At 38.3% G+C, this 25,438-nt stretch overlaps 1 protein-coding gene across 4 annotated transcripts in view; it reads right to left on the reverse strand.

Moving 5' to 3' along the window:
* Window positions 1–5,519: 5,519 nt before the first annotated feature.
* TERT (telomerase reverse transcriptase) overlaps window positions 5,520–25,438 on the reverse strand; it is a 34,381-nt gene continuing 14,462 nt past the window's right edge. For 3 of the 4 annotated variants that reach the window (XM_052788395.1, XM_052788397.1, XM_052788394.1), the window contains exons 6-16: window positions 24,209–24,370; window positions 23,722–23,817; window positions 21,729–21,814; window positions 19,112–19,225; window positions 17,258–17,329; window positions 15,211–15,396; window positions 13,626–13,752; window positions 13,238–13,299; window positions 11,342–11,466; window positions 10,825–10,962; window positions 5,520–6,310 (exon numbers count right to left, since the gene is read on the reverse strand). In XM_052788395.1, the coding sequence (XP_052644355.1) occupies window positions 6,207–6,310; window positions 10,825–10,962; window positions 11,342–11,466; window positions 13,238–13,299; window positions 13,626–13,752; window positions 15,211–15,396; window positions 17,258–17,329; window positions 19,112–19,225; window positions 21,729–21,814; window positions 23,722–23,817; window positions 24,209–24,370 (1,272 nt within the window). In that variant the 3' untranslated portion in view covers window positions 5,520–6,206. The remainder of the gene's footprint in view (window positions 6,311–10,824; window positions 10,963–11,341; window positions 11,467–13,237; window positions 13,300–13,625; window positions 13,753–15,210; window positions 15,397–17,257; window positions 17,330–19,111; window positions 19,226–21,728; window positions 21,815–23,721; window positions 23,818–24,208; window positions 24,371–25,438) is intronic. The other variant, XM_052788398.1, reaches the window with a different exon arrangement.

Genomic DNA, 25,438 nt, shown 5'->3' on the forward strand with positions numbered 1-25,438 from the left:
TTGGAAAGCCTGCTAATTATTGCAAGTGCCCTGTCTTCTTTCACTTCTCTTCTAAAAAACCAGTTTGTTCCTAAGGATCAGCAACATAAAAATTGGAACGCAAGCACCTATATTTTCATTCACTGACCCTGCCCTCTGAGAGATGTAGAATGGAAGCTCTTGAAGAGTAAGGACTCCTCTTGTCCACTGCACTCTACTTTTTGTAACATTTAAATAGCAGTTAGCAGTTATTCTGTGATTATTTCATATTCTCAAACACTGCAAAGAGCAAAAATAAAGCATCAGCAGTTAAAAGAATGTACATTAAGTAAATCTGAGTAATTAATTTTGCACAAATCTCTTACCCTAGCAGATTCCAGAATTTATTGTAGTGGAAAATGCGGTGAAAACATATGTCCCCAACTTTTTCCCCTTAATTTCTCATACTGAACCCAGTAACTGAATACTGTAATAGAAGTGCAGATGCATGGAAGCCTCTCAGTGAGCTGCAACCTCACAGGACAGGACAATGAAGTTAATCTTTACTTAAAAACAGGTTTTTATGTACTTGCCTGCAGACCCTGGCCACTGCAGTGATGGGAGATGAGGATTCCTTTTGCTGACATACTAGAGCAACCAGCAGCCTCTGAAAAAATATAGGGAAAATATGTGAGGATAAGCTGTGACATAACCTTTAGGCTGAGTAATTAAGAGAGTCAAGGAAAGGAGAGGAAGATTAAGGAAAATGGAGGCAATTTCAGTATTGAGCCTTGTGATAGGCTACACACTAGTAGGGCTTCATAATGGGTAACAGGAATTTGGCCACACGGTGAAGGTGAATGAAACCAACTCAAACCCTGCAGAGCAAAGGCAGTTACCTGACTCCTTGAAAGGGGCACAAGGGGAACTACAAGCCTGGGAGGGAGGAGGGGATGATTTTTATCTTGCTGCTTAAGGAAAGAGCAGGGTAAAGAAAAAGAGATTTGGGGTTTTTTTTAGATTTTTCTTTTTTAGATTTAGTATCCCCCTCACACAGCTGCTGCTGCAACCTCCTGTCCTGCAACTAGCCTGGACAGTAAGAGTCTCCTGGAGCAGTGACAGTACTAGAAACAGCAGCATCCAGTCTGCCACACCAGATCCACCAGAAGATCAAAAGCACACTGCGCCTCTGCCTGCTGGAAGGAAATGCACTGGAAAACTGTCTGTGTGCACAGCAGTTTGCCAGTCCAGACCCTCCTGGCCATTCCACTATGTGGGATGTGTAGTATCACTTGCAAAACAGTTAAGTGCCTGGGCTCCGCGTGTTTTTATTTCTGAGAGCCATGGGCTTGCCCAATGGTCTGCGTGATGATGTCCAGCAATTCCGCATGGTAGCCTACCAACAGCCACAGCCCTTCCAAGTCAATAGAGGAGCAGATACCCCAGCATGGAAACACAGCTTCTGTTAGCAGAAATATCACAAGATGTTCTGCAGCTGTGCTCTGTAAAGGCTCTTGACAATGACAGGGAAGACTTAAATTGCCACTCTGCCTGTTGCAAATTAGACTTGAAAGGTTATGAGTAAAAAAGGCTTCCAAAAAAACCGAATAATCAAAAAACCCAATATAATTATAATTTTTAGCATATATTCATATAAAAGCTGTAAATACGTAAATAAGAATTTTTAATTAACCAAAGTGTACACTCTATATTCATGTCTCTGACTACAGACAGCTAGGTGTTCATTAAAATCATATATGCAGAGTATATGCAGCAGGTTTAAGTACTTGGCCAGAGATCTGTTCTTAAAGAAAAATACATCCAACTAATACAGACACAAGCTGAGAAAAGAATTAAACTACATATACAAGACTCTCAAGTCTATAAATCTATCTTGAGTTACTGTCATGGCAGACACAGACTTCTTGACTTTGAGCTGCCCCTTCCCATCCACCAGAAGGGAGACTTTGTGGGTCGTCAGACACGCAGTTCAGTCTGGGATGGGACTCGGCAAAGACAATTTTCAGCTCCAGCAACTACAACTCACAGCAGGGAAATGCACTAGCTGAAGTTACTGTTTAGCTGAAGTAGGCATGTAGAAAATGTGTTGAGCAACTCTTGCAGGAATATTGCTTTTCTGTTCTCAGTGCATTTCTGTTGTGACCTCTACTAAAATTCCTGTGCCAGAACTGTAGCCTTATTCCAGTAAAATTAGTGTTGCAATCTTTCCCTTCCTATTCATATGAAGCACAGCATCTTATAGGTACTTTTTTCTCTTGAATAGCATGACTGACTTTGTTACTTGAGTAAGCATGTGCTTGCAAACATGAAACTGAATCTGTGTCGAAGTCTTACATACTAAGCACTTTCTACTTCAGCTCCCTCTCCTCCCAGTCTTTTATCTGCATATCCCATGAGATCTTCTTTGCTATAATACTCTGCTGTGAACTCATACCATTCTGACGGACAAGACTTTTCTGGAATTGTCGAGGCTGTAAGAACAGCCTGGATTCTTTGGGGGTAAGTCTGTAGAGGACACAGACACAGGCATGGTGATGTTCAGCCTTAAACAGAATCGATAGCCCTAAGACAAGAAGCTCAAGTACCTATTAAAGGAAAAAGCCTCAGAAGGAGCATTGCAACAGCACTATAAATAAGGAAGCATCCAAATTATCACAAAACAATAAAAACAGAGAAAAGCTGCAGAGAGAAGAGCATATTCCTTCTGGAACACAGGCAGTTCCCCACATTGCAAAATTTGATACCTACCTCAAATTGAGATTCACAGTCCATAATCCCCCGCCAAAAGGAAGCAGTGGGGAGAAGGATGTCTTTGATGGATGCATCCAGATGCTACGATTTCCTCTAGAGGGGCTTCTGTCAAATTGCTCTCTTCCGACCCTGCACAGAGACACTAAAAAATAATTTTCAGCCCTATCACTCTTTCTCCCCACATAAAGCCTCCAGCAAGCTCACTTGCACAGTGGTTTGCAAAACTTGCAACACAGGTTGCACGGTGTAGTTACATTGAGCAGCTTAGCTCTCAATCTCTCTACTTACCTTCTAAATACTGAGACAATCTTAACCTTCCCCCCAACCCCCAGTCTTTTGCAATTTTCCCAGCTTTCCACTGATTTTTGAAAATCCACATTATGGGTTCAGAATGCTCCTAAGCTAATTCTTTTATTATTTCCAGATTCAAGTTCCTCAATCCACCCTAACGTTTCCTGCCAGCAGTTGCTGTTTAACGTACTACCCTGCTACCAATCAAGTAGCAAATATTTTACCACCATAATATATTGTACTATTTCTTTTAAAACAGTTCCGTACAGAAGTAGCTTTATGGAATATTGCTACCTTCCCAACAGTATAAACATCTCATTTTAGAGCATTAAATCTATGCCATTGCTATGGTTAATCTATTCCTTACATATATGCTCACAGCATTTTTTTCCAATCGTCGTAAGCCGCAGCAGCAAGTCCAAGTTTCCGGTACAGACTGCCAGCTCTTTAAATTTCCAAATTCTCTGTTTGCTAACACACATACTAGTTCCAGCCTTATTTTCACTTGCCTTCTTGAATGGGAGATATTTTAAAATGTCTTCTCTTGTGATTTCTGCATTGTATTTGCATCTGTTTACAAATAGCTTTCAGAAACAGGTTACTGTTTAAAACTGATGACTCAGCAAGTAGTTAACAGGAAAGGCAAACATTGGCTCAGAGAATTGCAAGCATTACACTTTATGCATTTTTATAAAATTACACCTTCAACTGAGACCACATTGGCAGTTTATATTATCACAGTATCCATTGTGATACAGAGCAAAAATGGGCTAACCCAAGCTATCAGTGAAGTTTACACTCCCTCCATTCTCCATGTTACAGCATCCTGTGGAAGCCACATAAAGCAGTGACGATGCTGGAAATAAGACCCGTTGTTCTAAGCCTTAAGGTGGAAACAGCCCCATCCTTTTCTAGAAGGGAACATGCTGAATGACATTAAAAACTTCTGTCTTTAATGTTAAAAGTTATAAAATAAAACATGTTTTGGCTCACATGGAAAAATCTAAGTTCAAATGCTTAGAAGCAAACATATCCATAACTACCTTGTTCCTGGATGGGAGCAGAAAGGCTTTCTTCTAGTCCTCCTAAGCCCATGTATCTGCAATGCTTTCTGAAACACTGACCAATTCAGCACAGGTCTTGCTCCAGTTATCTACCCCACTTATCCAGGACACTCTTTTGAACACCTTGCAAGTTTGCCTTGGCACAGCTGTTCACTGCAGAAAGGCTCCCTGCTCTTCCCAGGGCCCCATCCTCCCTGTATGGATTTGTGCTGTAGGATCCCGGCTCATGAGGTATCCTTTCAGGCTGCCCAACCCCTATTCCAGACCGTTCCTTCAAAACAGGCATGCTCGTTAGCTCTCAGGAAATGATTGGGCTCCTCTGCTTCAACCTGCTCTGAAGGTTCATGCAGAACACAGCGACCAGGACAAAGCGAGCATGCGTTCACCCCTGCTGCTGCCCACCAGCACATGGTGCTTCTTCAACATGACACACAAAATGCACAGGGCCTGTGCAGTAAGCGGTGAAGAGTCAAAATTTGTGTCACCCACACCTACTACAGCAGGAGAGGGGAAGAGAAGCAGGAAGGAAGGAATGCACAGCTGAATGTAAAGGGGGAACGGCCACAGGTAGGAACAGCTCCAGCCGAAGTGTAGGAAATTCTCCAAGTGCTCAAGTCTCGTCCCTGCAGAGGCCCTCGCTGGAGCACCTCACTGCCTCCTCCTGCCACATGATCCAAAAAAATAAAGCTTCCTGCACCGCCAGGCATCTCTTATGTGACGTTATCCATGATAGTGTTCCCTCACGCCAGTATCACTGCAGAACATTGTGGAGGATGGGGGGGTTTAAATGTTTGAGCTGCTGGCCGGGGAGCAACTGTGCTGTTCTTCATCTGCTCTCTACTCTCATAGGAGCAGTTATTCTATGGCTTTTTTTAATTTTATTTTTAACAGTGCCACTTCATAGAAAGAAAAAAAAAAAAAACCACAGCTGTATGACTGACACTCTGTACATTTTGACAGTTTGAACTGAGTTATGATGTTAATGGAAAGACTGCAATACGGCAAATTGGCTTCTAGGAGCTGTGTTACCAATCCCTGTGTGGTGGTGGTCTGTCAATCCTTTGAAAACATCTACTGAGTAACACTGCGTACAGTGTTTCACTCCAGCAAGATATCCTCCATCCGCTTTGACAAAACCTCCCAGCAGCTGCTATTTAGCCTATAATAGAGACAGAAAAATCCTAATAAAATAGGTCTACATTAGAGCAATGCAAATTCAACACACAAGCCTGGAAGAGAAAAAAACCCCAACATACGGGCAGGTTTATTAGAGCACCCACAGGGCAAAATTCAGCTGTGCACAACACACCAACACCAGGGCTAGACAGTACTTCAGTAACATTACAGTGCCAAAGATAAACCTAAATAAAAAACAGGAAATACAAACAGAAGAGTCATCTACTCGGGATATTATCTAATCAAGAACTTTTGTTTTGTAGGTATAAAAGCACCACCATCGTTCTGTACATCACTGTATTGAAAATATCACCAAGTATTCAAAATATATGAAACATACACTAAACATAACCAGCTTTGATGCTTAAATTTTGGCATATATTAATTGTGTTCTCCAAAGCATAAAATATCTGACCTGTACGTCTTGCTAGATAGTGCCATGAAATGCACTTGCCCTGTGCAGGTAACTGATTTTCAGGACATAACCCAGCTGGGCAGGATGTTAAAGATTACTATAAAATAAAGGTATTGGAGACAAGTATGTGTTATTGCAATTAACCAGACAATTTATTATAAAATAGTCTGCAGCACAGAGAAGCAAAGAACAGTTCTTCTGAAACAACACACAGAAACAAGGAAGTAGATCTGTTCATACAGAACATAGCTTAATGATGCCTTCATCAAAAAGATGGGAATTACTGAACGAAACCAAGTCGATTACTTCGAATAGCTTGTGAATTTAAAGGCAAACACCAACAAGAAGGTATTAACAAAATTGTCTGCTCTTTTTAAGTCCTTGTGTAGTATCTGAGAAACAAACACGGAAAACTTCAGAGTGAAGTTGTTTTCGGTCGACTCTACCAAAATAAACTACAGAGAAAAGTCATCTAAAGACATAGCATTTATTTTCAAACCTGGAAAAATTATGAAATAAACTTCAATCAGTCAGTCCAGGATAGCTTTGAAATCTTGACAAAGAGACGGTTCTGTCACTGTCTTCAGTAGTGCCATAGTATCCTTGGGGATCTTCCTGAATAGCTGCATCTTACCTACCAAAATATGAGAAACAATTCATTACTACTGCAAGTAACTAACTATTCTGTTTTAGGGAAAATGCTAATAAAGTAATGAAATCAATACTAGCTGAATCCAATTAAAAAGTTGGAACACCTGGAATATGGAGATTAAAAAAGCTATAATAAAATATGCTACTATTCTTTGGCCCTTAAATCAGTCTAATAAATAAAAAGGTTAAAAATCATATGTTAAAATACTAACAAACTAAGAAAACCAAGGAGCAAATTCGTCCTATTATGTCCTTGTAACACTTCTTTGTTTGGGTTTAAGAATTTTAAAATTTTTTTGAAAAGTATAAGACCATTTATTCAATAACTAGATCCACCAAAAAAGGCCTTCTGTCAAGCCATAGTTACTTTGAAAGACCGTATTTTAAACAACGCTAAGGACAAGGGACAGGTCCTTATCTGGTTGCTAACGTTTACCTACAGCAGGAAGGTATTCCCAGACTGTTTCTTTTCTCCTCTACTTTCAGATATGACATCAAAGTAGCCTATGCTTGGAACCGACATATACAAAAAGATAAAAAAAAAATAAAATCATGTGGAAAATGCACCTTTCGCTATAACACTGGCAACAGCAATTCTCCCCACTGTGTTTCTCTGTAAGAGAACAGAGACTAACTGAAAAGCCACCCTTAAGGTGGAAAATTTTGGAAACTAAACAAGGCTCTTAAATCAGGAATGAAATTTTTATAAGAGGACATAACAGTTTTGAAACACAGAAGGTCATTGAGTCTATAGTCAACAGAATTATAGACAACAAAAAGGACTTTTTAGAGATTAGGAAGAACATGTAGAATCCTAGCAACAGTTTAAGTCCGTTACCTAAACAGAGTTGGTAAAATTGTCAATGGTGCAGAAAGGCAGAAGTGCTCAATAAACATTTGTTCTGTATTTGGAAAGGAGACAGATGAGGTATTTATATATATATAAATATATAAGATGATATCTTATCATGATAAGGAAAGATTCTTGCTCCTTTCCCCACTGGTAATAATAGGAGGGATGTTAAACAGTAACTATGTTTTAAATACTTAACTCTGAAGAATGACGACAACTCGTACTGACAAGCCCCTGCTGTTGATATTTAACAGGTTTTGGAATACAGGGAAGAACCTCCTCCCCAAAACCTCTCCCATGGAGAGTAATGGAAAGGCAAGTGCAAGGACACAAGAATAAAAATTAAGTTTATATCAATTCCTGTCAACAACATGATCATACAGGGGTAATAGGTTTTATATAGCTGATACAAACTCCAAAATGACAACAAAAAGTGTAGTTAAGTCAACACAGGTGCTATTACCAGCCTTGGTTATCTCTGTGCTACAGATTGCTGTGCCATATAAAGATACTGAGCTAACTTTACAGGGAATACACTTGAGAACCAGTGACTTCCCTGTCACAGCTACTCTGACACCCACAAATGCTACCTGATTTCCAGAAGTAAGACAAAACTTAAAATACGGTGTTTAAAATTAGCTCCGACATCTCTATATAACGCTCAGCTATGTAGTAACCCACCCTACAGCATAATGTTCTGATTACAGTAACATTACCCAGGAATAAGTCTGATGCATGCCAAACAAAACTAACTTATACGACTGAATAGAAAACTACCTAGCAATGTCTCTTTAAATAGATTTTAGTGCATTCCTACAAGACTGGAAGACTTAGCATCTTACTAAATTTGGAAGAAAATACAAATATAAATACCATGTACGATCAGGTGACTGAAAAATAGCCTTCATCTTTGACCAGAGATCTTGGAGACATGACGATAATGATGCATGTTCACATTAAGGGTATGCATATGACTTATCACTACAGATCACAAGATGCCTTTGTACAGCTTTACAGTACCAGCACACTGATGCCTCACCTTCCCTCCTGCTCAGCCCTTAGGTGGAATATCTGGTGCCTTCCCAGTTCCTTTTCAAGAACAGTTTGAAATTATTTTTAAAACCTCAACCAACTCTTAAAGGAAGGAGAAAGGCAGGTGGGAAACAAATACGCAGTCAGTCAAAGCACCTCTCAAAATTAGTCACCGGTAAGCATTCAAGCTGCATGACAAGCTGACCCCAAACAGCTACCCTCCTGCCAAATTACCTAGTAGATGTTTTGAGAGCTTTTCATAAAAACAGCAACTACAGAAGTGCTCCACCAAGTACTGTATCAACCCTTGCAGCACAGGTGGAACAGGGCTAGTGGAAGTACAGGTAAGATCTCAGGGGGCTATAAGCAAATGGAGATCTCTCAGAGACAGCATTCAAGTTATTTGGGCCCCAGTGATCTGTTGATTAATCACAGCAAAATCTTCCATCTTAAAAGTTTCATGGTAAAAACAAGTCACAGCCTGCTAATTGTTTAGGCAGCCATTTAGCAAAAATCTCTGAACCCTTGATCTTTCAGGAGTGTACTTGAAGTTTCAGATATTTCCAAAGGAAACTGGGCCTTGTAGATAAAAAGAGAAAGTTGTCTTGACTTTATGGACGTGAAGAACAGATTCTGCCTCAGAGAGGGTACGATTTATGAAAGAATAGCTGGAAACTACTCTTCAAGAGAACGTCACTACTAATTTTCTACTTGCCTTTGGACTTTTCCTGCTCCACCCTCACAATATTCAGCAAGAACAACATTAATAGTTCCCAGGAATTTAGGAAGTGAGGTTATTCCATTTCTGCAAGGCCAATTCTCACTGTCAGAGAAGCCAACTGATAGATGGTCAGCTTTCCCTTCTTGGGTTAGAAACTGTGCATACAGAGTTAGACGTGGACCACACACCAAGTTTCAGGTCAGTATTGTGATTAGGCAAGGGGCTGTACGGGTACAGCAGAAGGAACCTAACAAGAATCATTACTCAGACTAGAAAAATTCTACCTCTACTTCCCAGCCCATTTTCCCTGGTATCTGTGGTGGTGTAATTTTGCGGACAGCAGAGACCACTTTTACGGTAGATGCACACACCCATGGAAGATGAGATTCTGCTGGATAATAAAGGCACCTGGGGCTGCACCTCCACCCTGAACATACTATCAGATTCAACAGCAAAGCATGCACAGACAAGGATGGGGGAGCTTTGGCTTGGATTGTGATCTGCCAGTCAAAGATGCCGAGAGCAAAACCTTCAGCATTAGAGATGAAAACTCGGATGTGCTCTATTATGGATCTTAGAGAAGTGACACAGCTCCCAGAGAAGCTATTATCCTACTGGGTGTGACTACTGCATTCTCTGCTCAGTTCTTCAGTTTCTGTCCTTGCCAAGTGAAGCAAGCAGCCATCTCTTCCCTTCCCAGAGGAAGGTCTGCTTCCCCTGGTACTTCTAGAAGGGCTGAACAGAACTGGCTTCTCAGCAGCAGTGATGAGACATGGTGCCTCTGGTTTTGGTGTCACTGAATAACTCTGAGAGAAGGAGCTTCTCTGGGAGAGACTGCTGGAGTTCTGCTCCATACAGAAAGTCCATTGCTGTCAGGAACACGCCTGGTGCAATCCCAACCATCAGTTTGTTTCCTGTAAAAGTTTGTCTTCTTTGATACATTCACACTGCACCACCAAAAATCAGACTGCACTCAGGCGTTGCTGCAAGCCTTTGATATGGGAGGAAATACTTCCAAAGCAGAGCCACTTTCTTTTTGGGGGCACTAGGCCTCAGCACAGGTATCAAGGGAAGCTTGCAATACATTTCGAATCAAATAAGGGTTATTCTGGAACCAGACTGAAGAATTTCTCAGTATTGTATAATGAAACTGCCCAAGTAATGACTCATTTAGAGTACGAATTAGCGAGTCAGTGTTGAGTCTGGCCTTCACTGTAGCTAAATTCAACAACAGTACTGACCGCTTCAGAAAAACCTACTGCTGTTCACTTTTAATATCTTAGAACTGAAAATGCTATTATTTCTGTGGCTGGCCTGGGGACAGACCGCACAACCGGTCAAAGAGAGAGCTCCCCAGAGGCCAGGTACACAGACAGCTTCTTTCACCGAGTATAACAGTCAAAGATTTGCCAACACCACTCAACTCTATTACAATATAGCACATGCAGCGCAGCAAGTGCTTCTGTGTCAAAGTGACCCCGGTGACACTTTTTTTGGTAAGAGTTTATATTGCAGGAGGAACTAACTTAGTTGCCAGTTAATCTACATTTTTAAAAATAAAAAACTGAGCATTCATATTTCATTTAGTAAACCTGCTGAGAATGCTTATATGATTAACCCAATCTTACTAAGCTTTCTAAACTGTACAAACTTACTGAGTGCCAAGTATCAACAACTGTCCCATAAGAACAAGACTCTAGAACACACAGTGCTGAAAAACATACCATTTTATTTTGTCTACTTATACTTAGTAAATTTGATTAAAATCAGAAAGCTCGTTAGTGTACATCTTAGAACATTTTATGATAAGAAAACTTAAAAAAATCCATTAGGTTCCAAGTTTTATTACAATTAACCATATTTCAAATTGTAAAAATAATCGAGTACTTACAGATTTTTAGGGGCTTAAGCAGGCATTTGTAAACAACTTTGTGGTTTGACAGTTTGACAGTGAAGGCATGGTAGCAGAGCCATTCTGCTGCCTCAGAAGGGAACACACCAGATGCACCTTTGTTACCTAAAGCAACGCCTAGAGACAGAACAGGAAAATAATGTCACTGAAAATGATGAGCATTAAGAAGCATGTCTGACCTCTCCTCTCTTTCTACAAAATCACTCCAAAATTTTTTTTTTACTAAAAACCTATATAGTCAATGAAGTCTCCTATGTCAGCAGAGAACTAAAAACTAAAACCTGAAACATTTTATTATCTTCAGCAAATTGAGTTTAAGAAAAAAACCACAGTGATTCCTATCATGCACTCCCTATTTTTCATTCTTGATCTTTATCTCAAACTTACACGATCTGACTGCACATTCAAGATGTTTTATTTGCCAAAAAAAAACCAAAACAAAAACAAAAACAACCAAACCCAAACATGCTACTTCATAGCCATTAACATACTATACCGGTGTTTTTTGCTTTCAGGATAGCATAGCAGCATGATGCAGTCTCAGAGATGATCCTTAGGAAGAAATAAGGATTGTTTCTAACTTGCTGGTTGAATGGAAGTTGGAGAACACAGGCGTGGAACCTGTTCACAAAACCAGCCTACTTAATCACAAGTCATTTGCAACTTCAAGTGAAACTATGATTACATACCTTAGGCACTATTACAACATTCAAAAGCACCCAACAGTCTTTAGCTATATCAACACTGTTAGCATACGACACCTCTCCTATATATACAAATCCCTGGAGCATCAGACACATATGATGCTTGTTTGTAAATTTTGTGCTGAAAGATCTTGAAGCCATCTGCCTTGGTAATAGAATTCTCTTCTGAGAATGACCGTTTTATGTGCAGGGAAAGTTAAATTACACATCCTCAGCAATTCCGTATCATGGACCATGCAGCCAGAGAACATCCACATGAGAGAGTGTGAGAGGAAGAAAAAAACAAAACCCCACAACAAATTCTGTTCAGAAATTCAGGAAAACAGACCTCCAAATGACGTAGTGTTCCACAGACCAGGATCCCCACTCTTTTGTCTATTTGGAAGCCAATTCTATGGAAATTACTTGTATTGTACTCTCCCTTACTCCTCTGTTTGGACGTATTTTAAAACAGCTGGCTTTTTTTTTTTCTCTCTCCTTTTTTTTTTTCTCTCTCCTTTTTTTTTTTTCTTCAGCCTCTGGCATTATAATCCTGCTTATGCTGAACACAGTCAACAACTACAATGCTGATTTTTACTTACTCAACAATGTATACACTTGTTTATTAAATTAACACAGCATAAGCGTAATCGCTTCAAGAAATTTTGAAATTTTAAAATATTTAAAGGATAAACATAATTACCACACTGCATCACAGAGCTCTGGCTGAATTAACCTGACATGCTGTTAGCATGGTGGACAGTTTTTTAAAGGTACCCTAACATAAAGACCTTTGTTAGAGTGTTACCATAAAAGCAAACAGAAGTAACTAACTAATCATGTCCAACATCAGAGAAAAACTGTAAGTCACTCACAACACAAAGTTTAAGAGTTTGACACATCAGTGCTGTACTAGACAAGTCCAATTACACTTCCTGGACACAAGAACAATACAGGGTAAATGTGGACCAAGCTGAATTGAAGAACAAAACTAACATGTCATTTCCTAACAAGTATGAGCCTAGCAAAAGAGCAACACCTGATTTCTATAAAGAGGGAAGCACCTCTTAGACATTTTTTGCATTAAAGCAATAAACAATTACTTGGTGCTGCCAATCATTCAAAGTTTTCGATGCACAGAGATTAGTATTTTCTCCCAACTTGCTTATCAGTTTTGATTTCTTTCCCTTATCATTGTTGAAAACATTCACTTCCTCTGCTGGTCAAGAAGAGCTCACAAAACCCAAGGTATTATCAGCTAAGGAGCAATTAAGACGTTATCAGCAGCTAAGAAACTGCAATTAACTTGGTAGAATGAAACCTCACTTTACCTAAAGTTATACAGGTCAAAGTTCTATATGATTTTAATAGATACAAAGTTCTAAATATTAACTGGTTAATGAGTGATAAGGCTTCTCGTCATCCTCCTGAAGCAAAACAGACTGTTTTTCTTGAGGTCAGCTGTCAATACCAAGAGACACTGAAAATCCATTTAGTGAAGTGTCACTTAAACACACACATCAATATAATCCTGTATCCTGAATCTAATAATATTACATAAGAACAGTGTTGAAACAAGAATAACGTGACCTACTACTGACATTTGCCACTGCACATTTATATGGCGCACTTCTTCCTAATCCGTAGCTCCTCCATGTGTCAAGAAAGAGTAATGAGATATTCAGTTACTGCGGAAGACAGTGACCTACCTGTAAGCCTGAAGTAAAAATATCTTGTAGATGTTAATGAAAACTGTTCTAAGGCTGTTGATCTAGAACAGAACAGAAACAGAGCTATAGGAATATTTTAGTGTCACGATAGGATTTGTTCAAGTTCAAGAGCATAAGATGATTTAGAGATCTAGAGAAAAAAATTTTGTGCTAAACTTTGAAGATTTCTTTTATGTACCCAAGTTAACAATGTTGCGAAGGCTCAGTTCTGGAAGGTGATGAGACCCCACATTTTAGCTGATGTCAACATTTCCAAGTAATATGAATTACCTCTCAAAATCAACTCTTTATGTTAGAACTCAAGGCTGTTTTAATGTTCTGTATCACTAATCACAGTATTTCCAAACATCTCTTTCCATATTCTCACCTGTAAATCAAGAAATAAACAATGACATTTCAGTTTCAGGACTGTAATCAATTTGTATTTCATGTTTTTCCCAGCTGTTCTACTTGAATTGAAGGAAAGACTTGATCTGATGGAAGTACAGGTATAACTAGAAAAAAAAGAAAAAAAAAAGTAGTTAAACAAACTCCATGGGCTAATAGACTAAATTAACTTCTGTAAAGTAAGCCTCATTTAACTTCTCATGTTACAGAGATTGCCTGCTAATCAATGAGCCAGTAGCTACAAGATTACTGTAACTAAATTCAATTTAGAGAGAGACTAGACATTGTGGCATTAAGGCTATTAGCTAAGGAACGACTTCAATACCCCAGGGCTGAATAATTCACCCTGCTAAAGGAACCAAACCAATAACCTTAAACGCAAACTAGATATATTTCTAAAACACGTGGTCTAGCCAGGCCATTATTAATGACTCCAGTGACAACCAGGTTATACGCTGTGATCCATGCAATGCAGGAGCTTAGGCTGGACACCACCTCAGTTCACCCTAGCATTCCAGTTACTTAAGTCAAGCTCATCAAAAGCAAGGCAGCCTTGTAACAAACACCCTCAGGATTCTGATGAGTGTCTCCCAGACCAGCAGCAGCAATGCCTTCACCAGTGTTAGCTGCTTCTTTTAGAAACACAGCTAGTGAATAAATCTCTGTGGCTGTTGATTTTAGTCCTCTGTTGTTACAGAAAATCATGTCATATAAATTGCTTTCCTAAACTGACCAAGCTTTTCTGGTTTGGAAGACTACTGAAGAACTTCACCACTCTGGTGATGGAAAACCTCCTCCTGATTTCCCACTTAAATGTATGCATGGGCTGTTTATACTAAATATGGTCAATAACACAGCAATATTATCCTTCAGTTTAAACTGTTCGTTCTTGTTAATCTTTAGCAAAAGTCTAATGCCATCTCTAGTAGACCATGTAAAGGGTCTACAGAGCTTTTCAGTAGGATATATTGTCCCATCCTGAGTTCTATGCCACTTCAGACTGCTTTGTGTAAACAATCAAGGCTGCTAGCTTAAAGACGGGTTACTTCTCCCCTACACTACCATCTGAAGTGTACCAGAGGGAACACCTCTGATGTTGAAAGGATTACTAGTCCCTCTAGTCTATACAAAATTAATCCCAATCTGTTCATCTAATCCTTACTGCTTCTTTTAGGAAGGTACAAAAAAAATAACAATTTCAGAACAATAAATGTAGTTATATGATATCAGGTACAATACAGTGCATAATGGTGAAAGAAGCTGAACTGAGGTGATTGAATAAACTTTCTCAGAACCATTTAGCCACCATACAGTATATGACTTCTGGTCACTAGTGATCTGTGCCACATTCAATGGCGTTAGTGGTATGTACATTCCACCAGAATGGAATGAAGAAAATAGCAGGCTCCACAAAAGAATAGAATGTTTAGATTACTTTATAAGAAACAGAATTGTAAAATCTATTTTGCAGTTAATTCAACTACACCGTTCACAAGACACCCTTGTGCTTCCCACACTATGTACAATATACTGTAAAGCTGACACTGGAGTATACAACTATTTACCTGGAGTAATCGCAGTAAACCTCAAGTGTCTGTATATCTAATAATAAACCACACCACGGGATCAAACGACAATCTGGTAGCTGTTTAAATTTGGAACATCCTGGGATATCATCAACAGGAAAATTCACGACTGTCTTATTGGGGTTTATTAAAAAGCCATACTCAGGAATACCTGTTGCTAGAGTCCTAAAACAGATATAAACAGTTAGCCTAACTCCCACTGCAAAAGCAAACAAAAAAGCCCACCATGCTGCAAGACTCATATGATCTTGCATCAAAGGACAGAAACCAAAGAATAAAGGGAATCATGGCCAACTCTTTAGGTTAAGGAACACAGCTAGAAATAAACAAAACTGAAGATATTAAAGATAAATACATAAAATAAATAAGCTTAAGGATATGAGGATAATGGAGAAAAATTTGCATTAATCTGCAAAAGTTAGGAACTTAAGCCATGAAACATTTCAGACAAGCTACATAAACCACACTCACAGAAACCATTGAGACCAAAATCACTGGAAAAACACAGATGAAGAGTTATTGCTTTTGAAAGTTAATAAAAACAAGGAGAATCCACATAACAGGAACCTCATTTATCTGATGAAAAGTTTTGAACCTTCTCCACAGAGTTTTCCCTAAGGATGTTTTCATTGCCAGAATGCCTGCTGATTACCTACTGCACATGGGATCAGCAGTGTCATCTCATGGATAAGCAGCAGTTTGTCTTACTTGGCAATGTATTCATGTGCACACTTCATCCTTTTAAAGAGTGAGAGGAAGAGGTAGGCTCTTCTTGTTGGGGACTAATAGTCATAACGCTGTCTCCTCAAAATTTATTTCTTGAGTCTGCCAGTTCTAATACTACATTAGAAAAAACCGTTACTACTCCATTTGTGGCAGAGAGTTCATAGGATCTGTAAGCAGTTCTGGAAAACTTGCACAGAAGAGGCTACTTGTCTACAGAAAATCAACACAGCTAGTGCAGAAGTTGATACAGAATAAAGATGCAGATAAGTTCAAAGGGCAAGTAGGACAGTATCTGCAATGCTACTTCAAGTGACATTATGCTGAAAAGATGTTACAGAGATTAATAGCTCGAGGCATCCCCAGCCTCTTAGTTCAACTTATCATTTCCAGTAAATCTCCATATCCCTAGAAATTTCTTTCTGTTCTGATAAGGAAATGAGGACAAATGAAGTCTTCAAAGTACACTATCCACTAATTAGTACAATTCACACTTCAAACTGTACTTAATTGATTTCCCCATGACCTTTCAGGCTCACAACAGAGCTGCATTTTTCTGACTATTGAAAAGCACGATGCAACTGACTGCATTGCAAATGCTAAGCTTTTCTTCAAGATCTCTCCTTTAGATCCTTAAACTGGCTTTGGCATCAGCAGAACTCTTCTTGGATACTGACTGTACATTCATATCCATGGTAACCAGGAACCTCTTTTGGGGCCCAATTTTAAAAAAAAGGTAGTTCTGAAGCACTCTAAAGAATTACTGTTTGAAAACTTCTGTGAGCTGCGTGCTGCCATGCTATCAGTATCTTCAAACACTCACCCCAGAATATTAATGACCAGAAAATTCTTAGCAATATTGTATCAGAGAAAAGCTCCATTCTTTCCTCGGGAATAGAAGGTAGCAGCATGCCTGCCTGACAAATATATTTTAAGAATGTCACTAAGACATCTTAAAAAATTGAGGGAAAATGGTCTTAGACAACTGTCAGCTGCTTTGGTTAGTCTGCACTACTAACTGCTGCTAGAAGCTCCATCAAGGTCAGTAGCTAGGTCCCTAACTAAACGTCAGCAGGAATCCCCCACCATCTGAGCTGCAACATAGTGTTAGTTGGCCATCAAGAACGTAGCTATTAGGATTCTTCCCAGGCACAGGCTACCAGCAAGGACTCCAAAAAAGCCCTTGATTATTAACCCATAAAACAAATACACCTATATGTACAAGCATGTATAAAGATGAAAAAGAATGACCTAGAAGTTGTTAATGCTTATTACTTTGAAGACTATGTCTTTAATAGCATACCTTAGAAAAGTTCTTGCCTGCTTTAAATGTGGCGTAACCAGCAAAAAGTCATCAATGAGACGTATTAGGACTCTGTAATCAAGAAGAAACTATTGTTAGATTTATTTTATATGCAATCCTTTCAAATTTTTGTCATACTCTTCAGAGCAACAACGTGCCCATTTTAATTCACAAGACGGTAGAGGCCAGTATGATCTCCAAATCGAGTCTCACAAAGAAATTCTCAGTTCTGCTTCTTTCCTAAAAATAAATGAAAAAAAAAAAGAAAAAAGAAAAAAAGAAAGCAAAGGGGCTGGCTACACAAAACATGACAGGAATTTACAGCACACAAGCTAATCCATAGCAGCTTCTTGGATGCAGGGTTTTCCAAGGGAGAATTTGCAGTATCTTAATCCACAAGACAAGGAAAGGAAGTGTAATACCAGGTACACAAGCAGATACCAGATTCTTGATGTGCTCTAACTCTGTATCTTCGTTTACCATGTAGTAACTTGTTTGTGAAGCTATAACTTGAATGTAAAACACACCACCACCTACCACTGTAAAGGCTGGAATTTTCTTTTTCAACAGAATACAGGCCCCAGGCATGCCCATATTTTTCTGATAAATCCTGCCTAGTAGATCATAGAGAGGAAGCTCTGAAGATGATCTCGTCCAGTCTCCTCTTCAAAGCAGGAGTATTGCCATCACTATGATCAGATCAGCTGCACCTTCGCCTAGCCAAGTCAATAGCCAGATTATTTTTTTGACTTAAAGGTCAAATGAAACTATCAAAATCATTCATCAGACACCTAAGTAACATTCTAAAATCTCCTCTATATAAAAACAGCTGCTAAATTAAAGAGTGCATTCTTCTGAATCACCTTCATAATTTCAGTATGTATAAGCAACATCCTTTAAAAGCAAAATATAACTGTTTAGACTCATATCATCACATCATCCTAAAGCCTATGAGAAGAACCCTACTACTTGTGTAGAGAAATGTTTAAAATTCTGAGACTTTCCATTAACTAGTGAGCCTCCCAAGAAGAGACACCAGACAGATACCCTTATCTCGAGCCCTCCTACACACTTCTTAGTTTCTTTTTTCTTTCTTAGGACAGAATTCATAGCAATGGAGGGAGATGTGTGAACACAGACAAGCTTCAGGGTCCAGCTCGTGCCTAAAGACCCTAATCTGGGATTCACCTGGGGATCAGTTCATATGGAGGTAAAAGGGACCCCGAAGTATTCACAGCTAATAAAGAGGTAGAGCTTTTATCAGGCGAGCTTTCTGTCAAGTTCCTAAGCAGCAAGCACAAGCAGGGCACAAAGACTTAGAAGATGTACCAACAGCCACACAGGGCTTCAAACAAGAACCAGCATGCCTTTTGCCTTGTAAAAAATCTGCAATAAAGCTGTGACCTTGATAAAAAGTTAAGATTTACAGACAGTGGATTGGAAAACCCTCAGGCAGAAACCTGGAATATCAGAAAGCCTATAATGAACATCCTATCTTGTCTGAGGACAGAAGACCACAGATGTTGTGGGAATGAGTGTGGGAGAACCATAAACTTCCTAGATGTACAAGAAGAGCTTGTCAGGCTCTTTACAGCATCTCTAAATACTGTGCTCTTTGTAAGAGCAAGTCTCCTACCCACAGATCTGGGAAAGCTTCTTTTAAGCGCTTTAGGGAAATTCCCCCACAAAACAACCACGGTGACACTGAAGCTGCAGAGATGTTTGTCTGCACCACACTCCTACTGGAGAGTGGGAAATCCTTGAAATTCAAAATTAAACTTCAGAGAAAATGTCTAACACATATACCCTATATTATGCACTACTGTAACAGAGCACAGAACAAAACATCCCTACCCATCCTGCTGTACTCCACAGAGCAATTTGTTTTCCATGTCGCCATAGCATAAGCTGCAAAGTAAGGTTGACAAAATGGAGCCCTGTGGAATTCCACAGCACTGTAAGTAGTACCTAGTAAAGAATAAAAGAAAAAAAAAATCAAAACATGCAGCAAGAAGATTGCAATAGCCATTAAAAATTTACCTTTTTTTTTCCCCAAGTATAACGTATGTGTTTCAATAAGAAATATGCTACATGCCTGCTATTTAGCCTTACTTAAATTTGTTTGTTCTTTCCTCTGAGAATCTACATATGGCTCCAGAAGTTTTAAGTTAAACAGTGAAAAAACCCATTAATACACTTATTCCTTTCTTATTATCAAACTCCAGTAGACAACTGTCATTAAATGAAAGAAATTTTATAACTGATCTCAAACCACAATGCCTCCTTCCTCCTTCAGCGGCGGAGCCACCCTTCATTTAAGCTTTGTAATTCTTTATGCTACATCTTACACAGATTCAAAACAAGTGTTCTTGTACAAGAAACAAAGTGCACTGGACAAATCTTTCAAACTATAATTTTTTATTTTAAATTATTATTGAGGTGTTTATTCTTTGTTTATACTTGCACAGCATGATCTGGTCAAGTAAAATATTTTCTTGGGTTTCTGGTTTTTGGGGTATTTTTTGGTTGGTTGGTTTGGTGGGGTTTTTTTCCCCCACAAATAAATATCACTTTAATTTTAGGGAAATTTCTGATGGCTTAGCCCAATAGAGCATGTGATCTGGTTTTATACATCCCAGCTGTACTGTAAAACACATTTATTTCCTCATTTAACAGCTCAGGCATGAAGCTATCTTACTTCTAATCAGGAAAAACCACTACCTCCTGTGAAAGGCTAACCCTTACTATTTGTAATTATACTCAGCCTCCCCCCAACCCCCGCTTGAAAAGTTCACTGAAGTTGTCAGTTGTCATTTTGCAGAAGAGTAAATCTTGATTTGTTTCTCATGGCTTCAAATAACTCATATAGACATAGCCAAGGGTAGGTTCATTAATACTTCCCCTACACCGTTCCTTGTATAAAGCCAGTAAAACCACACATAGTAATAGTAATGTATCAAATATAAATAAGCTACTGAAGACAGAGTTCCCCATTACCTTGTGGATTTTTCCATGCTGGCAGTAACGGAATGAGTGTGCCTCACAAAACCCAAGGGAATTATTTTCACAACACTCCTCTGAAGTAGTGAGATATTATATTATAATGTCCATTTTACTATTACTACATGAATGGCTTAGTGAAACTGAAGAGAATGAAATTATGCAACTGGACACCAGAGCCACATACTACATTCTAGCAGTGAACTTAGCTATGTTTTGAGTCCTGTGCAAATTTTTCTAGTAGTAATTTTACATTTTTCCAGGCTTTTGATAAATCTATCAAATGGTATTAAAAGATTCCTTCTAGGTCCCCAGCTCAACAATCAGCATTTTTCTCAAAACATCAAGTGAATGATAACTAACTGTGATGGCTTTTTGAGAACCATCAGGTAAAGAGTGTATTCATTTACTAAATTCATTTGTTCCAAAAAAACCCCCCAAAACTGCAAATGAGAATGAGCTACTTAAAAAGGGCAAATTCATTCCAGGACAAACAGCGTTTTTTCAGCTAAGCTGTGACTGAATTTAAGTAAATGTGAGGTTGGCTTTGTCAGGGTGTGCTTTCTTTAAAACCATTAAACTTTTATTAAACGTACTGATGTTAGTCAGTCCTTATTAACGGCATGCCACGTCAGCATTCTCATGATCCTGCCAAAGGGAGTGTAAGCATCAATGCCAGAAAAACCTATAAACGCTCTTCTATTTGCCTCCTTGAAAGCTTTTCTCCCCCTCTCTCAATTCTGTGAGATTAAGTATTCTAAATAAAGGTATTTTTTCAAGAGCAAGAAGCTATTCATTCTAATATACCTCACTCTGAATTTACAAACAAAGATCACACAAGTACTTTCTTTTGAGACCTGGTACACATTTGCCACCTAGAGGCAAAACGTTAAGTACCAGATCAGTATCTCTAGCAACACAAGAAGAAATCTGCATTACTACTCTCTATAACATCTGATTCCTAATTTTGGAGTTGCCAGTAATTTAATTTTTACTTTATTGCCTTTTATTTTTATTGTAACTTGCCAAATAGCAAGGCCATGCAGAAAAGGTTTAATTTTGCACTACGGAGAAAAGACTAACAAGGCTTTTGCATGATTGCTTGGATGTCACCTTGCTTTTGTTCACCACTATGGATCCCAACATTTTAAAGTATTTTTCTTTTGCTCTACATCTGCACTTTCAAAGGAATAAGGTTACATATTCACAGAATAATGCATTGTGTGTATAGTTAACATCATCTAGATGGGAAAGAGAGATTTTATTCGATATAAATCTGATATCAAACTTTTCATGCTTTTACAGATCTTAAACTGATAAACAGATTTCAAATTAACATGAAATAAAAATCTTTAGAAGGCAGTTATCAAAAATCCCCTGAGCCAATTAAAAGTATCGTGCTTAACAGAAAAAAACAACCAACCAAAAAAACCAAACACACTATACAAAGAAAAATGAACTTCTTTTTTACCTGCTCCCAATCTCCAGGATGTTGTTTTGTATCATTTGAAGAAAAAAAGTAAACAGGCTGGAACTTGTCTCATTAAAAGTTAAGCTCTAGAAATGGGACAAAACAAAACAAGATTTGTACTTCAGAAACGTACTGAAACTAAAAATACAGTATAAACTTAAAAGATACACAGAAACCTTTATGAAAAGTTAAGACTAGTAGTTCAACCCCCTAAGGTAAGAAAAAAAACACCTAAAACCAAGATCTGAATATACATGCTAAAAAGCTGCTCACATCCAACAAGTAAATGGTGCAGTTCCTTTTTTTGTTTTGCTTTAGGAGAAAAACAGTCTTGATTGGCGTTACATAGGAAAATAGTCAAATGTAACATCTAAACCCACTTTTTAAAGTGCTAGGTATATTACGTTGGATTATTACGATGTATGAGACCTTGCTCTTTTGGCTACTTTCTATCCTGTAGGGCAATTTCTGTAACTGTCATGTTCTTTAAGATTCCGCAAGTATAGATACGCTCACTTCCCAGTTCTGCTGCAGAACACGTTCTTTGCCACGTATTACCAACGATTCCATGCATGACTGTCCACCCAATATTTATGAAGCTTTTTGTTAAAAACTGTGTAATAAAAAAATCATTTAGAGCAGTTTAAATCCCTTTAACAATGACTTCATGAGAAATAAAGCAAAATTACTTCCCGTTTGCATAGATTAGACATCAGACAAATGCACCCAGCTTTTGATAGAGCCATGTGAGACCATGGTTATTTGTACTGAACAGCTAATGCGATGCACCTGTGGTACAGACAACTAGGCTGACATGATACTTTTCTCAGAATATTTTTTTTTTTAAAGTAATGACACACACACACACACAAATCGTTTTCAAATGTAAAATACTTTGAAATAGAATGCTGCTGTTCATGTAATATCTAGCATAGTTACCAAAATCAGCTGTGCACTGGAAAAAACAACAAAACAAAACCCTACATACACATCATCAGAGATCCAGCTAGTTTTCATTTTCATCCATGTACTCGTTAGGCTCTCTGCACCTTGTAGGATCCTGGAATTGTGCACCACCCACACTGTATATTCTACTCCTATGTCCACAGATATACAAGATCATTTTACTTGCATGTTAGAAGCATAGATTATCCTACGTCAAAATTTTCCACTGACAAGTTTAGGAAAAAAAAAAAAATTTCAAGAGGAAGTAGCCTATGAAAAAATACCTGTCTGATCATCTGATGCTCAGGAATGTCGTAGGTTGTTATCATGGAAGACCATGATGCCAAGCAATACAATGTATTAAGAAACTGATTTGAGCATACCACCTACTTCTAACGCCTTTCTCTGTCATGCTCCTTGCACAGAAGGAAGTCTTGAGAACAAACATTTGGAATTAGCACAGTTCTCTGCAGCACAAGAATTAAAAGAACACAAGGTGCTTGCTTCTTGTAACAAAGCGTCGGCTGGAGTAAATTTAAAATACATATCATTTTTAACCGTACTTTAATTCACTGAAAGTGAGAAATCTCTTTAAACAAAAAAATACAGGAGTTGCTCTTGTTTTGTGCTGCATTTTAACTCCTCTAAAGAAGAGCTCATTCTTATCAATCTTGGCAGGTTGAAGCCCTTCTTTACTAGATAGTTAATTTCTCACTTGAGACCTGTTGCAACAAACAATGGAATTAGGAAAGGAAAAAGAAAACACTGGTTAAAATGAAAGCTTGAGACAACAATGAGAAAATCTGGAAAAAGTCTAGCAGGACATTTTGTCAGATTTCTTGCCTGGTGCATTTCCTCCACTGAACACTAACAGCCTGTTATAAACATCAAAGAAGAGATGACAAAAAACTTTCTACAGAAGGTGCTGGGTAACTAGAAGAGAGGTGGTGTCAGCACATAATATGTACATTCAATTTAAAATCCCAATCTTCCTCCAATTCTTCTGTAGCTTGCTTTTTCAGTTGAAAAGAAGCCTCCCCATATTTACCTGTTCAACTATTATTGCATTTTGCAATGAGGCATTCTCCTGAAGCTGGGACACAAATTGCTTCATGTCTGGCATAAAATCCTTGAAAGTAGAAACCTATATATTGAGTGTAAAGAAATAAATAACAAAAGCAGTAGAAAATTCAGTACCAGACTCTTTTATTCAGTGAAGGTCAAAGGGCCAGCCTGATTGCATTATTTTAATCCAACAATTCTGCTATTGTTAAAATGAAATATCTCCCTCACATATCTCTATTTCCACAACACATTTATCTTTATTCTTACTAACGTTGAGTAAAAAGTGTAAAAAGTACAGAGTAAAAAGAAGCTTTGCTAACTCTGGAAAATATCCAACACTATTAAAAAAGGGTTTATGAAGTAATTGCCTAATTCAAATTGTGACTTAAAAAAAAAAAGCTACAAACAAAAATATTCCTTGGACTGAAATATATCTACAGCAGCAAACAGAAGAAATCAGCAAGTCATACATGTCTCCTATAGAACCTCTTGGCTTTTCCACTTGTGGTAATCATAATCACGGCATAGCGCCGTATGCAGTAGACAGTTCTTTTCTCAGGGTTTAGGATCCGTGAAATCACTTCCACAAGCTTATTGTGAGGAATGGTATCATAAGCCCTGGACACATCAGCCTGAAACAGAAGAAATATCTTCCATTATATATTCATCAGTATCACTGTAAACACTGTGGTAGTATGAAAAAACTCACTGCTTATCTGCAAAACCTTTCCTCACTCATCAATGAGTTTTCCCTTACAAGGGATAACCAAACCATGAGTTTTAGCACAATTCTTGTTACTAACAGAAGATGATACCATATGCAACCTTAAATCTAACACTGAACCTTCAATCATTTAAGTGAAGTTTATTGCTAATATTTTATGTTTAAATATTTTAAGAAACGCTCCTCTCCATGTGATCATGGAGGTGACATCTTAGGCTTTTGAAAAGCTGCAAACCCAAGTGTTTCACCTTTCCTAAACCTCATATTGCAATCTTACCTCTGCTTTTACTTGTCATAGTCGAAATTCAAAACCTTCTGAAGAAGCAACAACCTTAGGAGAACTACATCAATGACATGATTCTTTGGCTTGAAAGTTAACGAGACAATCACTGAAAGTAATTTCAGGACAGGATGACAACTGACATATGAGAGCATGGGAGAGGAGCCCCACCCTAATATATATATATATATATATATAAATCTGTGTAAATCGCTCCAATTCAAAGCTATGAATTGAGCTCAAACACAAAAGGTTGCCTGCTAGACTTAACTGAAAAACAAAAGTGTTAAGAAGAAACTCCTTCAAAGAGTGGGATATGACAAGCACTCATTATTTTCAAGTGGGAGAAGAAACTTGTTGGAGACACACTAGAGTTCAAGTGTTCATTTTCAACAGAAACTAATGATACTGAGACAGAAGAGACCTATTTTTAAAAAGATGCTGAATTTATCCAAATATGCATAGCGAGTTTTTCCTGGTTTTCCTTTGGGAAGATGGCCCTAAAAGCATATCTGAGTTTCTATTTTTGTCCCATTTTTACACCCAAGTAAGTGTAACTGAAAAAGCCAGTGCATGTGCAGAAGCAAGAGCTGCTACATGACAGAAAGATTAACAGAAAAATATCCAAATAAAGGAAGCACTACTGCAGGGACACCCCCCCTTAAAAAACCAACCAGAGTCTGTGTTAGGTATGCA

Source organism: Harpia harpyja, chromosome 5, assembly GCF_026419915.1.
Source record: "Harpia harpyja isolate bHarHar1 chromosome 5, bHarHar1 primary haplotype, whole genome shotgun sequence".
NCBI lineage: Eukaryota > Metazoa > Chordata > Aves > Accipitriformes > Accipitridae > Harpia > Harpia harpyja.